The following is a 15,504-nucleotide window of genomic DNA, read 5'->3' on the forward strand; positions in this document are numbered from 1 at the left end:
GCCTCAGGACTACTGTGTGCTCCCTCTGGGCTTCCAAGCACTGCCTCATGAGCTGCAGCATCTGGTGCAGATAGTCATCAAGGGAGATGTTGTGGCCCAGCAGCCTTTGAGCCAGGCGGATCAGGTGTCTGTGTTGAAGATTGGGTCCCCTCCTCTGGGCAGGCTGGCTTCCCTCACTGCCCTCATCCAAATCAGCAGCCGCATCAGCAAACTCATTGAGAGGGGGGGAGAATAAGCTGCAAAGCATCACCATCCTCACCCTCCCTCACAACAGCTGAAGCCTCCTGAGTGTGTGCTACTGACCCTCGTGTGTATAATGCAGGACCTCAATGGATGGCACAACTGTATCTCCTTCTGCTTCAGCAGCCTGTGGTGGTGGCACCTGAACCCCACTGGGTCCTGCGTCTTTCCTGGAGCTGAGATCTGCTTAGGGAAAAACAGCATATGTGGGCCACAGCATACCCACTGTTTGTCTTTGCCCCTCCAGGTGCCCTTCCAGTGTCTAGGTGAGAAGAGGTGTCAATATCTTGAATCCTAAAGGTGTATGTCTCTACATACCCATCTTCTAGAGCAAAATGTGCAGGGAAAGTGTGTTGGTGTGATGTGAAGGGGTCTAACCCAACCACATGAGGGTGAGCAGTCATACACAGAGGAAAAGTGAGAGGAGAGAGAGTATTTATTGGAAAATAGATTTGTGGTTTGGGGGAGTTAGGGGACATTGTTATTTAAAAAAAAAAATTCAAATAATTTTTTATTGTGGTAAAAAGTACTGAATTATCAATTGTAATACACATGCCAAATACATAGCTTGAATAACAAGTATAAGAGTATCAAGCCAATAACCTTAATCGAGCAACAAGCTCAGAACCCAAGAAATGGACTATAAAAAGGTCACATATAAAGGTTAGAACAGAGACTCAGTACTCAGAGACCATTGGAAATAAAAGAGAAAGAAAAAAGAAAAGAGAATCTATATTTATATGGAGAATAGCTATTTGAATGGGGATTAAGGTAACAATTTACCTGAGGCATATGTTCCTGCAGAGGTGTCCTGTGTGCTGTGACACACTTATCCCTTGCTCTAACCCGCAGAGGGACTAAATGTGCTGAGTTCTGGCCTGTCAGCGTGGCCTCCTCAGGTTGTAGGAAGGCTTTCCAGGGTAGAACAGACCTAGGCGCCTGCCTAGTCTGCCAGGCCACACTGAAAGTAACTTATAAAGAGAAGACCACACAGGTAAGTCTTGTTCCAAAAGAATGTTCTTGAGCTTTATTGAACCCGGGGTCTGAATACCATCAGCCACCCGTATGTCATGGCAAAAGTATAAAATACAAAATAACTTGCAGTTGTCAGAATGGCTTGCTATAAATGCCACATACAGTTCAATACCCTGGACTTTCCAGTTTAACTACAGACCTCTTCACCAGGGAAAAAGGCAAATGAAAAATATCAGGAAAATAAAACTTTCCAACTTGGCACACCTTGTGACTACAGCCAGAGTAATTACAGTTTCAAAACTTAGTACTGACTTTCTTAAACATTTCAGCTTACCTAGCTGAGACACGGATAGGCTTGCAGAGCAGGCTTCACAGCTCGTTATAATCAGCTGGGCTTCCTGGCCGACGGAACACAATAAAGCATTATATAAGCTGTGAACTTTACTTGGGTTTTTCCCACTGAGCTTTCACACCCCTACAGATAAAGTTCTTTGAACAAACACAGCTCTCCGGGCAGTCATGCAGAGTAGCGGAGAGATTTTCCTGCTCTTCTCCTAATCTCTGTCAGCTGGGCTTGGGTTACGGGAGACAGCACAAGCACAGCCTTGCTTCCTTCCCCTTAGTAACTAACCTCCATGTCAGTGGGGAAATGGCTAGCTTCTAGCAATGGCTTAGGGATGTCCATAGCCTCTGTCTGCTCAGCAGCCTCTGGGGTGGAGTTGAGGTAGTCCTCTGTCATCTCCACGTCCTCACTGCTGCGGGCTGGAGGAGAGAGACTTCTCCCCTCATCTGCCTCCCAGCTCTGCTGTCTCTCCTGCTGCTGCCTGAGCTCGTTAGTCCTAGCTCCGTCCCAGCTTTCCCTGCTCCCCTTACTGAGATTCCATACTCTGTTTTTATGTTGGTTAAAGCCCCACCCCTCTCTCCTCAGAGCAGCTGTGTTAGGCAGGAAATCCCTAGGGACATAACTCAGGTTTCTCCTAGGCTGGTAATGAGCATACCTCCCAGCCCTAGGACTCCACTTCTCCACAAGAGTCCTCACAGGCTTTCTAGGGTACCTGTCCTGAGATGGCGCCCTCTGCTGGATGTATCTATGTTCCTGCCTCTCCTGCTCTACCTCACTGTCTGAGGGGTAGTCAGCCAAAACCAAATTTTTACTTTTAACCTGGTCAGCCCTTCTGACCAGGGACCGTGTTTTGCTTTTATCCCATACAGGGACAAAGCTGGCCACAGGTTTGTCACAGTGCCCACACCATATGTGGCAGTTGGTGACACAAAGCTGAGCACCACCTGTTCCAGTGGGCTGAGATCAGGCATATCTATATCAGCAGCTCTGTTGCCACTTTGCCCGTACCTCTCTCTTGAGGGCCCTCTTCAACATCTCTATTATGATGATGAACTGCATTGAGGTGGCTGGCTATGGCAGCCTACACCTTGCTTTTAGAATAAGCCCCTAGCCGTTCTCCTTTAGGAGAAAAGAGCTGTTAATGGTGAGCTTGAATCTCCCTGATCAGCATCTCTGTTTCTCTTGCGGGACAAAGACTGATCTAGGTTTTGCTACTTTTTAGGTGCCTGGTGACAAAGTGTCAAAGATTTTAGAATATTAGTTTGCACGTTTATATAGCCATTAAAAGATGTCCCAGGAAGAGCTCACTTGATGTCCTGCTGTTGGATGATCAAGTGATTGGTCAAATCAGTGGGGCATTATGAGATTTTTCGCCCTCTATACCAGATTTTCAATTGTTTATGGGTACATTTAAAAGTCATGTGGCCGGCATATGTCTACAAAAACACTGATTTTCATTTCTTAATCATACTAGGATGCCTTCATATCTGCAAAGCCGTTCTTAAGAACATAAGAATTGCCGCTGCTGGGTCAGACCAGTAAAACCAGTAGTCTGCTCTCACGGAGGCCCTCCGGTCAAAGACCAGCACCCTAACCGAGACTAGCCCTACCAGCGCCCATTCTTGTTCAGCAGGAACTTGTCTAACTTTGTCTTGAATCCCTGGAGGGTGTTCTCCCCTATTACAGACTCCGGAAGAGTGTTCCAGTTTTCTACCACTCTCTGGGTGAAGAACTTCCTTACGTTCATACGGAATCTATCCCCTTTCAACTTTAGAGAGTGCCCTATCGTTCTCCCTGCCTTGGAAAGGGTGAACAACCTGTCCTTATCTACTAAGTCTATCCCCTTCAGTACTTTTAATGTTTTGATCATGTCCCCTCTCAATCTCTTCTGTTCCAAATAACAGTGTCTTATAAAAGAAAATAACACAATTCAATAAAGATACTAACTAACAAAATGCAACCCTTCTTCACGTGATAGCTACCAGGACAGGATTAATTCTTCGAGGGCCCCTAGGCATCCAAGTACACTGGGCCCTCCTGGCCCGGCCCACCCATCCCCCACCCCCATTCATTTACCTGTTTTCTTATTCACTTCTTTATTTCCACTTGCATTTCTTTTTTTCTTTTATTTTAAAATTCAAAACAAACAACAAAGATTACCATACCAGTGCCAGTGTAGTTTTAGTTTAGTGCAAGCCCCAAACATCTCTGAACAAATCCCTTTCCTTCTCTTCCCACCTACTTGCCCAGGACTTTAACTCTGAACCTTTTTCATACATATATAAAAGTGTTCAAATGCATTGTACAGCAGTAATACTATCCGGAACATAAGTCTATATTAATAACAAAATTTGCAACTCCTCTTGACTGCCTCACTCTATGTTGTCCAACTTTAACCCATATGTATGTATAAACAACCAAATCTGTAACTCCTCTAGTACGTTCCACTCCATGTATGTTAATTTGTAACAAAATAACAAGGCAAGTGGTCCACCAAATAATCCAACGTGGAAGAAAAGAAGATTGACAGACAATAAGGAGATTCAAATCAGGTTTATTCAAGGTGCTCCAAGGAACCATGCCTGATGCATTTCGCCAAACAAGGCTGGTCAATGCTAACAGAAAACCATGTCTTTCATATACACAGAACCACCCTCACCCAGTATGGAATAAGTAATCACAAACTACTCCCCCCCCCTTTTTTTTTTTTTACAAAAGCACAGAAGAGGTTTTTAGCACTGGTTGGCGGGCTGAATGTTCTGCGCTGTTCTGATGATCATAGGAATTCTGTGACTATCGGAGCAGTGCAGAGCATTCAGCATGCTGGCATGTGTTATAAACTGAAGGAACGGTACAGTTTAGGGAAGAAAGAAACAGTGGTGCATATCCCCCAATACTGAACAAAATATAAAGATGGCAGATGTAAATTTGAAAAAAAGAGAAATAACAAATCACTTTACAAATTAACAACTAAAAATGAAACAAAAAATGGAAAATTAGATAATTCCATTTTATTGGACTAATACATTTTTTAATTAGCTTTCAGAGGTCAAACTCGCTTTCCTTAGGTCAGTAAAGTATACTACTGTTACAGTATCCTGTCCTGACCTGAGGAAGGAGAATTTGGTCTCTGAGAGTTAGTCAAAAATGTATTAAAATTAGTCCAATAAAATGATCACCGTATTTCCATTTTCTGTTTCTAAACATTTATCAACATAGCTATAATACTATTTTATCCTAAAGCAAAAAAATCGAATTTTTTTCTACCTTTGTCATGTGGTTTCTGCTTTCCTCATCTTCTTGTCATTCTCTTTCTTCCATCCACTGTCTGCCCCTTCCAGAAACTGTCTCCCCTTGCTATCTCTTCTCTAGACCCACCCCCCCTCACACACACACACTTTGGGCTGGCATCCATCATCTTCCCTCATGGTCTGGCATTTTTCTCCTTTCATCTCTCTTTCCCTCCCTCCTGTGGTTTTTAGCATCTCTCTCTTCTCATTTCCTCCACTCAGATCTGATATCTGTCTCCTTCCCTGTTCTCTGGCATCTCTCTCTCCTCTCTCTTCCCTTTCCTTCTCTGGTCTTCCTTCTTTATTTTCTGCCTCTGTCTAAATTAAATTATTTCTTACTTTGTAGTCCTCAGTTTCCCTCTTTTCACTGTGTCTACCCACAGCATGCCACCCCTTTCCTTCACCCCTCCACTATCTCACTAACTCTATCTTCTTCCCCCACCCAGCATATGTCCTTTTTCTTTATCCCTCCTTCTATCCAGTATGTGTTCTCTTTCTCCACTTCCATTCAACATTTGCTCTCCCTTCTCCCCACTTCCATCATCTGCCCTCTTTATTTATTTATTCAATTTTCTATACCGTTCTCCCAGGGGAGCTCAGAACGGTCTACATGCATTTATTCAGGTACTCAATCAGTTTTCCCTCTTCTCTCTCCCCCTTCTCCCCACTTCCATCATCTGCCCCTTCTCTCTGCGTGTGGCGCAGTGGTTGGAGCTACAGCCTCAGCACCCTGGGGTTGTGGGTTCAAACCCCGCGCTGCTCCTTGTGACCCTGGGCAAGTCACTTAGTCCTCCGTAGCCCCAGGTACGTTAGATAGATTGTGAGCCCACCGGGACAGATAGGGCAAATGCTTGAGTACCTGATTGTAAAAACCGTTTAGATAATCTTGATAGGCAGTATATAAAAATCTAATAAACTTGAAAACTTGAAACTTCCATCATCTGCCCCCTTCTCTCAATCTCTCCAGCCACCACAGGCCCATCTCTCTCCCTTCCTCTCACCTTTTTTTCCAATTTTGGCAACAAGATCTGCAATGGGCCCCCCCCCCCCCGCGATGAGACTCAAGATTGGCAACGAGCCTCCTTCTCCCCCCGGCATCAACAGCACTTCAGATCAGCAACGCGATGCTCAGTCCAAAGCTTCCCTCTGACTCTAACTGCCTGGGCAGAAACAGGAAGCTGCGTCAGAGGGGAAGCTTTGGGCTGAGCACCGTGTTGCCAATCTGAAGTCCTGTTGATGCTGGGGGAAGAAGGAGGCCCGTTGCCGATCTTGAGTGCTGTGGCGGGAGGGGGGGGTGAGGCTCGTTGCTGATTTTGAGTGCCGGGAGGCGTTGCCGATCTTCAGTTGCGTCGCGGGGGGGGGGGGGGGGGGGGAGGGCTGATGCTTCTTCAGCGGGCCCCCTAACAATTTTGGGCCCTAGGCACGTGCCTACTGGGCCTATCCTTTAATCTGGCCCTGGTAGCCACCTGATGCTAAAGGGACTTTGAGCCTACTGCTGCTGTGTTCAGGTAAGCTACTATTCCTGCTCAGACTAGTCCCCCTAATGGATTTTAATTTAATAAATGTAACAGTTCTGGTTGTATAGACATCTCACTTGCCTCTTTTGCTATCTAGAATCCCCCTGTAACCTTGCACATGCAGCTACTCCATGTTCCTCCTACTAAGAACCTCCTTCCTCCATTTCAGGACCTGGGTAATGGATGGCAGATGCTACAGCCACTGCCTACAGAGAAAGGGGTGGACCTAATTCCTATGAAACACACATTTTGCCTCTCCCCTTCCTCCATCCTAGTCTGTTTTGCGGGTCCTACCTATTTGTGTATCCCAGGCCCTACCTCCATCACTTTGATATGTCCTTGTCACTCCATGCTTGCCTCACTTTCCCCTCCTCTTTCTCCTGGGCCCCTCCTGCACTCTTTTCTAAACTTTTTTTCTGTCCTGGGCCCATACACCAGCACATCCTTCCCCACGAGTCTCCCACTCCCTTCTAGCAACACTCCCCCCTGCTGCTCTCCAGGGCCTACTCTCTCCATTCTGGCTTGTCCTGTGCTGACAAACAATCTCCCCATTTCTAGGTTATGGAACCCTTCAGCACTCCTTTCCTTACCCTTCCTTGGTCCTGGGTATGTTCTGTCTCTGTTGGGTTGTCTTTGCCTCTCCATTGCCACTGCAGGATTCCCCTCCCCAGACCCTGGGATTGTCAACACCAAATTGGAAGGAGGCTGCTACAGTCCCAGCTGACACTGGCCTGCCTCCTGATCTGTGCCTGACAGGTTGCTGTGGTTGGCAAACACATATCCATAGTGTTCCCTGCCCTCTCCCTTATGTTCTCTCCTGCATATGTCTCTACACCTCCCCCTCCCTTTCCCCGTTCAGCTGCACATGTGTAACCATTATGGGATCTATCTGCTTAAATACCCCGTAAACCATGATCTGGTATTCTTCATGTCATGTGTGTATTATGACAAAGCAAGTGGTATCTGCTCACATTACCTTTCACATATGATGTGATGTCACGATAGTCACAGCTGTCTGTAATCTTGGAAAGAGTTGTTTATCTCTGGACAATCGTCATCTCATGTCTGTTTGACAACCTGGTTTTCACAACATTGACCAGCTCGTGTCCCTTCTGTCTAGGGTTACCATATGTCTCCAGAAAAAAGAGGATGGATTGAGACATCCAAGTTTTGTATCCATTTAAAGTAATGGAAATCACAATCCTGGATGTCGCAATCTGTCCCCATTTTCTGGAGCCAAATGGTAACGCCTTGGAGGAGTGTGTGGTGCAGTGCAGTGGTTGGAGCTACAGCTTCAGCACCCTGGGGTTGTGGGTTCAAACCCCATGCTGCTCCTTGTGACCCTGGGCACGTCATTCAGTCCTCCATAGCCCCAGGTATGTTAGATAGATTGTGAGCCCACCGGAACAGATAGGGAAAATACTTGAGCACCTGATTGTAAAACCACTTAGATAAGTGGTGTATAAAAACCTAATAAACTTGAACCCAACTTCTTTTTTTTCTTTATTAATTTTCACTTTTACATCACCGATACTTTAAATTAATGAAACAGAGTGTGTAATCAGATATAGTACCTTTAAATATATTTTCTTTGAACTGGCTCATTTGATGGCTTTCCTCTCTATGAAGCGCCTTGAAAAAGGAGAAACATCTGTGTCTCAATAATTAATTTAAGCTCTCTTTCAGAAACAGATAATGTGATTTGGTTTAATTGTTATTGCACTCCTAATTCTTTATTCTTGGATCTAATTTTGAGGACTAGTGTGGGATTAAGTTGAAGATCTTATGTAGTTCTGGTTTATTTTCAAGTTTGGAAATAATTAATGATATGTTTTCTTGATCGCACTTTTCTGTACAAGCTTATATGCTTGTTAAATAATTTGAAAAATTTATAAATAAATAATAATAATAAAAAAAATTAATGAAACAGAATAAAACTAAAAATACAAAAGGAAATAATTAACGCCTTTTGTCCACAACATGTAGGTAACTGTGATCCAAAATTAGGAAAAAGTAAATATCTATAAATAATAAAGGAACACAAATGCATTGAAAAGCCACTCTGAGACCCTGCCCCTAGCCAGTGTACAGCGAACATATGGAATTTACACTATAACATTCATTTCTTCTCTAGTACTTAAGAATTCCTCAAGCTGTTTAGGGTCAAAGAATTGAAATTGTTTGCCTTCATGAACAATATAACAATTACAAGGAAATCTTAACACAAAGTCAGCAGATAAAGCCTGAACCCTAGTCTGAAGGGCCAAGAAGGCTTTTCGCCTTATCTGTGTGTCTCGTGCCAAGTCAGGGAATACTCTTATTTTAGACTCTAGAAACTGAGAATCCAAATGTCTAAAGGAAAGCTTCAAAAAATTATTATGGTCAAATTCAAAAGCAAAAGTAACCAGCAATGTAGTCCTAAGGGTAACTACTTCAAGAGAGGATTCCAAAAAAGCAGGGGTTCTTCCTTCTTAGCTGTTGACTCCAGGTTAGTAGGACTCCTCCAACCCTGGAGGTATTGAGCACGTGTAATAGAAGGAAGTGCCTCTGACGGCATCTTCAAAACTTCCATCAGAAATTTCTTAAACATATTCACAGCTGGCACCAATGGAGACTTAGGAAAATTCAGAAATCGTAAATTAAATCGTCTCGATTGATTAAGGTACTCTAAGGGGCTCATAATCGAAAGTTAAAGACGTCCAAAAAACGGCCTAAATCGGTATGTTCTGGTTTGAAAATGTAATAAAAAGGAAGTAAAAAAAACTCAGTAAAAATCTTTATTCACAATTTAGCAGTGATTAAAATGACATTATATTTATCTTTAGTTTCTTAGCCAGGTGATTGTTTAATTGAATTAATCATAAAAAGGATGCACTAACATTTTAAAAGTACAGTTAACAACCTTTTTAGAGCTTTTCTCTTACATCCCTTTAGAAAAGGTCAAATCACTTGAGTATCTGTATCAGACCTCCTCTAGCTTATCAGGAAGAGCTGAGGCTAATGTTTCAAAAAGAAAACAATGACAGGTAAGTAAAAAAAGAAATATAGCTGATGGCAACTCTGCCTAACAATAGTATATTAGCTACATGTTTCAAGTTTCAAGTTTCAAGTTTAATATTTATTTGATTAATCGCCTTGTCAATATTCAAGGCGATTTACACATGGATAAAAGTTACAGAATAAAAGAAATTTTAAAACAATTAAAAACTGACTAGACACAGACGATAACTAGACAAACTGGAAACAAAAGGAAGGTAGGGGAAGAAGTTACAATGTAATTGAGCAGAGTGGGAAGCCAAAAATGGAAAACACAAAAGGATGGGATGAAAAATAGTTGAATGTGAGGAGAAAAGACAGTTAGGTCCAAAATTTTGTTGAATATTGATTAAAAGGAACCAATGATATTAGATTACAAAAGCATTGTTAAATAAGAAAGTTTTCAGTTTATTTTTAAATTTGTCTAGATTGATTTCTTCACGTAAATAGATGGGGAGAGAATTCCAAGTTTGGGGAGCTGTCACTGAGAAAATATACTGACGGCGCGTATTTATTATTTTTAACGAGGGAATCATTAGTAAATGCTGTTGGTCTGATCTTAGGGTTCTATTGGAGGAATAAGGGATTAATAATTTATGAATAAAGGCCAGAGTTTTAAACAGAAGAGATTTAAATGTGAGCAAACAAAGTTTGTACGTTATTCTGTGGGCTACTGGAAGCCAGTGGGCTTCCTTAAGAAGAGGAGTTATATGGTCGAATTTTTTAGCTTTTGAAATAAGTCTGATAGCTGTATTCTGAATAATCTGAAGGCGTTTGATTTCTTTTTGTGCTATACCATTAAACAAAGCATTGCAATAATCTAATTTTGAAATAACAAGAGAATGGATGAGAATTTTCAATGAGTCATTGCTAAATAGCTGAGAAATAGAGCGTATCTGTCTCAGTCAAAAAAAAGAAGACTTAATAACACTGCTAATGTGATCATGAAAGGAGAGTTTATGGTCCAAAATTACACCGAGTATTTTGGTTTTTTGTACAACTTGCAAAGGGAGTCCATTAATAGAGATTGGTAAGATAAGTTTAGGGTTGTCTTTCCAAGGAAAGAGCAGTACATTGGATTTATTGATATTTATACATTAATCATTAGAGCGTAATTTTATAATGTATTTTCCAAGTGGAGAGTTCTTATAAAATCACATGATGACTATAGGTGATCACAGAGCTAGTGTTAGGGTGGAGGTACAGCGTACGCATATAGTTTATGATATATGTACCCTTATCTCATCCCCCAGAATTCCTCTGCCTGGGACAGCAAAGTATTTTCATTCACATATGACTGTGAATGTCATCAAAGCCCATTTCGCCAGAAAAACACTGCTTTACCTATGGAAATAACTATGAACATTATCCAAAATGTTTACTCTTTCATTTTAAACAAGGGAATGAAAATATTTATTCCAGGAATAATATGCAGTTACCATCACAAAATAGCATCCAATTATATAAAATATGCTATCTTCATTTTAAGTGTTTAGGGCTTTTAAACTTCTAAAATCTGCTTGTGGTTATCACTGTAGACTAGCTATTACATATTCAAGTTGCAATCAAGACTAGAATGCTGATACAGTTCCCCTTGTAGGCAGTTCTCCTGTGACAGTGATGATATTTACATTTTTGCAGCTAGTTGCTTAATTTGGTCCATCAGCTCCATTTTTGCAATGGCTGACAGGTGAACTTCATCGGGGCCATCTGCTACGCGTAGGCTCCGTACATAGCTATACCTGCAGGAAAATAACGTGTTTATTTGGATTTTGCTCACACCTTATCAGTAAATAGCTCAAGGTGAGTTACATTCAGGTACAGTAGGTCAGCTCTTAACTGTGTGGGTAAGTGGAAAGAGAACACACCATATAGTGCAATGTATGCATTCTTTGCCTGGCATGGATAGATTTTCAACGACCATTTTACAAACAAAAGAGAAGCTTTACATAGGATGTCACACATGTATTTGCTGATACTTGTGTGTATAAGTACTGGTTTTTGCAACATACACATAAATTCTGTCAAATAAACATGTGGATTCTGGATTTTGTAATATTTCATGTATGAGAGGAGCCATTTTTTTGCTTTGGTGGATTTATAAGCTCAATAGCTCACGGCCCCTCCCCCCAGTGTCCAGCATCTTTTCCCTTCTCTATCTCCCCTCCCCTGTATCCAAATCTCTCTCTTTCCCTATTTCCTTCCACCCTTTGGTCTCCAGCATCTCTCTTTCCACCCCCCTCACCTCAATGTTCAGCATCTCTTTCTTTCCTTCCTTCCTTTCCTCCACCACCCCTTTGCCCTGTGAGGTATTCAGCATCTTAACTCCCTTCCTCCTAGGCATCAACACAGTAGTCAATATCTATAGAAGATACATCCTTATTTTAGAGGAGGAGGCCCTGAGCATTTGCATATGCTCAAGGCCCTATGTTGGTTGCGGTGCATCTTCTATAGATGCTGACTACTGAGCCACTTTCCCAGCAGAAGAGAAGTAAGACACTAAGGGCTAGATTCACTAAGTTCACCAATCGTGTCCCGACCAGTTTGCAAGTATTTCGTAACCCGATTCACTAACCTCCTGGCCGATTAACCTCCCACTCGATCCGATCCACCCATGCAAATAAGGGGAAATGGCATGCAAAGTAGGAAGGCAGTGATTCACTAAACAGAAGAAGGAACACCGATTGGGCTGGCCGATCCAAAAAGAAGCGACTGGTGAGGAACAGTCACTCCCGACTCTCCTGCTCTCTGCTGCCCTGACTCTCCTGCTCTCTGCCGTCCTGTCCCTGCAGTGCGAGCCCGTGGTTTTAACCCACGGGTTAAAAGCATGTTCTGTTCCATCTGCAGCGTGTTCTGTCCTGGCTAAAGCGTGTTCTATTCCATCTGGCTGCAGCGTGTTCTGTCCACTCAAAACTGCAGCCACCCCCCCCTCCCCTTTGTTTTGACCTTGCTTGTGAGGTCTGCACATGCGATCCGTGGAGTCGCTGTGGGGCGAATTAATTTGCATGAGGACGTGTAGTGAATCGGTTGTTCAGCAAGACTCGGCCATGGATCGCCCAACAAGGTGAGCTTTAGTGAATCTAGCCCTATATACCTCAGGTGGAGGGACAGAATGAAGGTCAGGGATGCTGCAGACCTGGGGTGAGGGGGAGGTGGTAGGGAAGATGCTGGAGACCAAGTGCTGGTGCCACCCAGGCAGCCTAATCTAGTGGGCCAGCTCCACCAATTGCTTCCTCATTTGCTCCTCAAAATCCCAGCTCCAGGAGCAGTTTATACATACTGGAGTTATGTATGATTCAGAGGAGCACAATTTTGAAATACCTGTGTATTCCACTTCTAAGTGGGAAGTATCTACATATTTAAAACCTCAACCCACACTAATATTTGAATACCATAGACCTATGCATTTCTAAAATTGTTACTTGCACCTCTATGCCCATTTACAAGTGTTAAATTGCTTTTTACTTAGGTAAATACCCCACCTAACCTCTTCTCAAATCACCTCCTTACTGTGATGCCCTTTACATTTGAAAATATAGTACAAATATTCTGGAAGGAATAGCTGAAACTGAGAACCACACTAGCACAAATAATCTAGTCGTCATTTAGCTATTCCGGACCCAACCACCTGTCTTGCAATGGTGGTTTATTGATTTTCAAATTTCGATAGTGCAATACAAATGGCAAATCAGAAAAACTGCACCAAACACACTATTCACTCTACAATTATTACATTAAACAATCATTTTCTCCCATCCTCATCTTCATTCTTAATATGATAATACATATGAAGTGATTACAAATTATAAATAAATAATTTAACTATTCAAAATACATTTCCCTCCCCTCCTCCCTGGATGTGTAAAGAAATCTAATGAAAAGGGAAGAAACATGATCCTTACTATAATGCAACAAAAGTAGTCAATGGACTCCATACATCATTAAAGGACTTAGTATTCCCCAAACGTTCCACCATTATTCTTTCATACTTATATGTGGTACACACATTTACCCACCAAAAAGTGAAATTGATCCTATCATGATTTATAAAAGTCGCCTTTTCCTGATTATGACGGGAATAGCTGTTCAATTTAATTGGTACACAGGACTCTTGAAGCTGTTGGCCAAAAGCTGGAAAGGTTCATTCACTGTATTGGGCATCTGAACTTTTGCTGAATGCATATAACAGAATGGTGATGAATATCGATTTGATGACACAATTGGGTGTAGTTGTCAAATACAAATTTATAAACTCTTGAAAAGAAAGAAAAGTTACTTACTACACAAAAGTATTCTCAGCAAGAGCACAGTGGCACTTTTCAGAAAAATTGATCTGGCAGTGTGGGTTTAAGGCTGTACTGTGCTGTTTTTATGCATTTCTGAGACTTCCTCTCTCCATGGTGCTTGTGAGACCAGGCTTGAAGGAACAAGCAGTCTAGCTCTCTCTCAAGTGGCTCCCCGATCAGCAACTAGCCCCTGCCATTGACGGAAAGTAAGACAAGCAAGCAACATGGGTAAGAAAGGCAACGGGAACTGTAATTTTGCAAGCGGTGCTGCTTGCCCAAAGCTTCCCTCTGACGCAGCTTCCTGTTTCTGCCTGGGCGCATGGTGGGGCGGGGCGGGGCAGGGAGGCCCAGTGTACTTGTGTGCCTAGGAGCCCTCGGCGAATTAATCCTGCCCTGCTAACAACTCATTAGAAGGCCAGCAAACTCAAAGTGTAAAAACAGATTGGGGAGACAAACTCTCTCTACAGCATGTGGTGTAGTTAAGATGGAGTCAGTTTTCTTCCAGAGCTGAAGAAGAAGACAGGCTACAGTAAGCTGCAGTCAATACCTCTAGGAGCTGATAAGCACTCTGGGGATTTGAGTCCACTGTATACACATCTTAGACTAACAATCTATATACAGTCAAACCTCGGTTTGCGAGTAACATGGTTTGCGAGTGTTTTGCAAGACGAGCAAAACATTCTCGCAAATCGTGACTCGCAAACCAAGCGTTGACTCGATTTGCGAGCATCGCTTCCCCCCTGCCCACATGAATCAGCATCCCCCGCCCACCCGCACAAACAGAAGCCTTACCCCATCTGGCACCGGCACGTAGCCCACAGGACGTGCCGGTGAACGAAGATCCTGCCTCTTGTCGCTCTCTCCGAGATTCTAATGAGATTCAAAACCAAGAAGCTCATTAGAATCTTGGAGAGAGTGGGAGCCAGGCCTTGAGCATATGCAGATGCTGCGTGCCGGTGCTTGATTGCGGTAACAGTTTGGATGGGCGGGTGGACAGGCGATGCCGGTTCTCAGGGGTGGGGGCTCCGTATATCGAGTCAACGCTCAGTTTGCGAGGCAAGATTTACGAGAGTGTTTTGCTCATCTTGCAAAACACTCTCAAACCGCGTTACTTGCAAACCGAGGTTTGACTGTACTTGTGTACAAGAATTGAGAAACTGTCCACATGATATGTGGGCTGAAAACTTTAAGACTTTATTTATATACCGCAAAATGCCTTTCGGTTTGATGCGGTTGCAGAAAGTGAATATAACAAAGAAGAAAAACATTTTTAACATTAGAAGTTAATAGAACCATTTGGATGCAATACTGAAGCACAAGGAAATTCCCTGTCTGTCCCAGATAGGGATCACAATATAAGCTAAAGTGCCAAGGAAGTGATGGATAGAAAAAAAAACAAAACATCTGTAAACACAGCCTGCATCAAAAGGCAGAAGAACAAAGCATCTGGGAGGGAGGTACAAACATCAAAACAAATCAAAGTCAGAAAGTCAGAAAGCAGTGCTTAGCACCATGCGATCACAAAACAAATACAGGTCAAATTCAAATCAAACAAAACAGAGAGGAAATGTGGAAGAAAACAAAATGAAGTCCATGAAGATGATCCTATCAGCCCACCAGGGAGACAGCACACCATCCACTCTGAGCAAGGCTGGCCTGCCGAAGCAGAAGCCAGCTCCGAGTCCACCTAGGCGGGAAGAGTCCAATGGTCAAAAACCACAGGCCGAGGAAAGAAAGAAGGCTGCAGGAGATTCCTTGAAATCCTGGACCACAAAAGAATGGTGCACAACCTTCACCTGAAGGCACAGCAGTGGAGT

General features: G+C 42.9%; 1 protein-coding gene across 1 annotated transcript in view; it reads right to left on the reverse strand.

Annotated features, from left to right (window-relative positions):
- Positions 1-8,856: 8,856 nt before the first annotated feature.
- ACAD11 (acyl-CoA dehydrogenase family member 11) overlaps positions 8,857-15,504 on the reverse strand; it is a 258,546-nt gene continuing 251,898 nt past the window's right edge. Inside the window, exon 20 of the mRNA XM_033929962.1 lies at positions 8,857-11,143. Coding sequence (XP_033785853.1) covers positions 11,029-11,143 — 115 coding nt within the window. The 3' untranslated portion in view covers positions 8,857-11,028. The remainder of the gene's footprint in view (positions 11,144-15,504) is intronic.

The sequence above is a fragment of the Geotrypetes seraphini genome, chromosome 2 (genome assembly GCF_902459505.1).
Source record: "Geotrypetes seraphini chromosome 2, aGeoSer1.1, whole genome shotgun sequence".
Classification (NCBI taxonomy): Eukaryota; Metazoa; Chordata; class Amphibia; order Gymnophiona; family Dermophiidae; genus Geotrypetes; species Geotrypetes seraphini.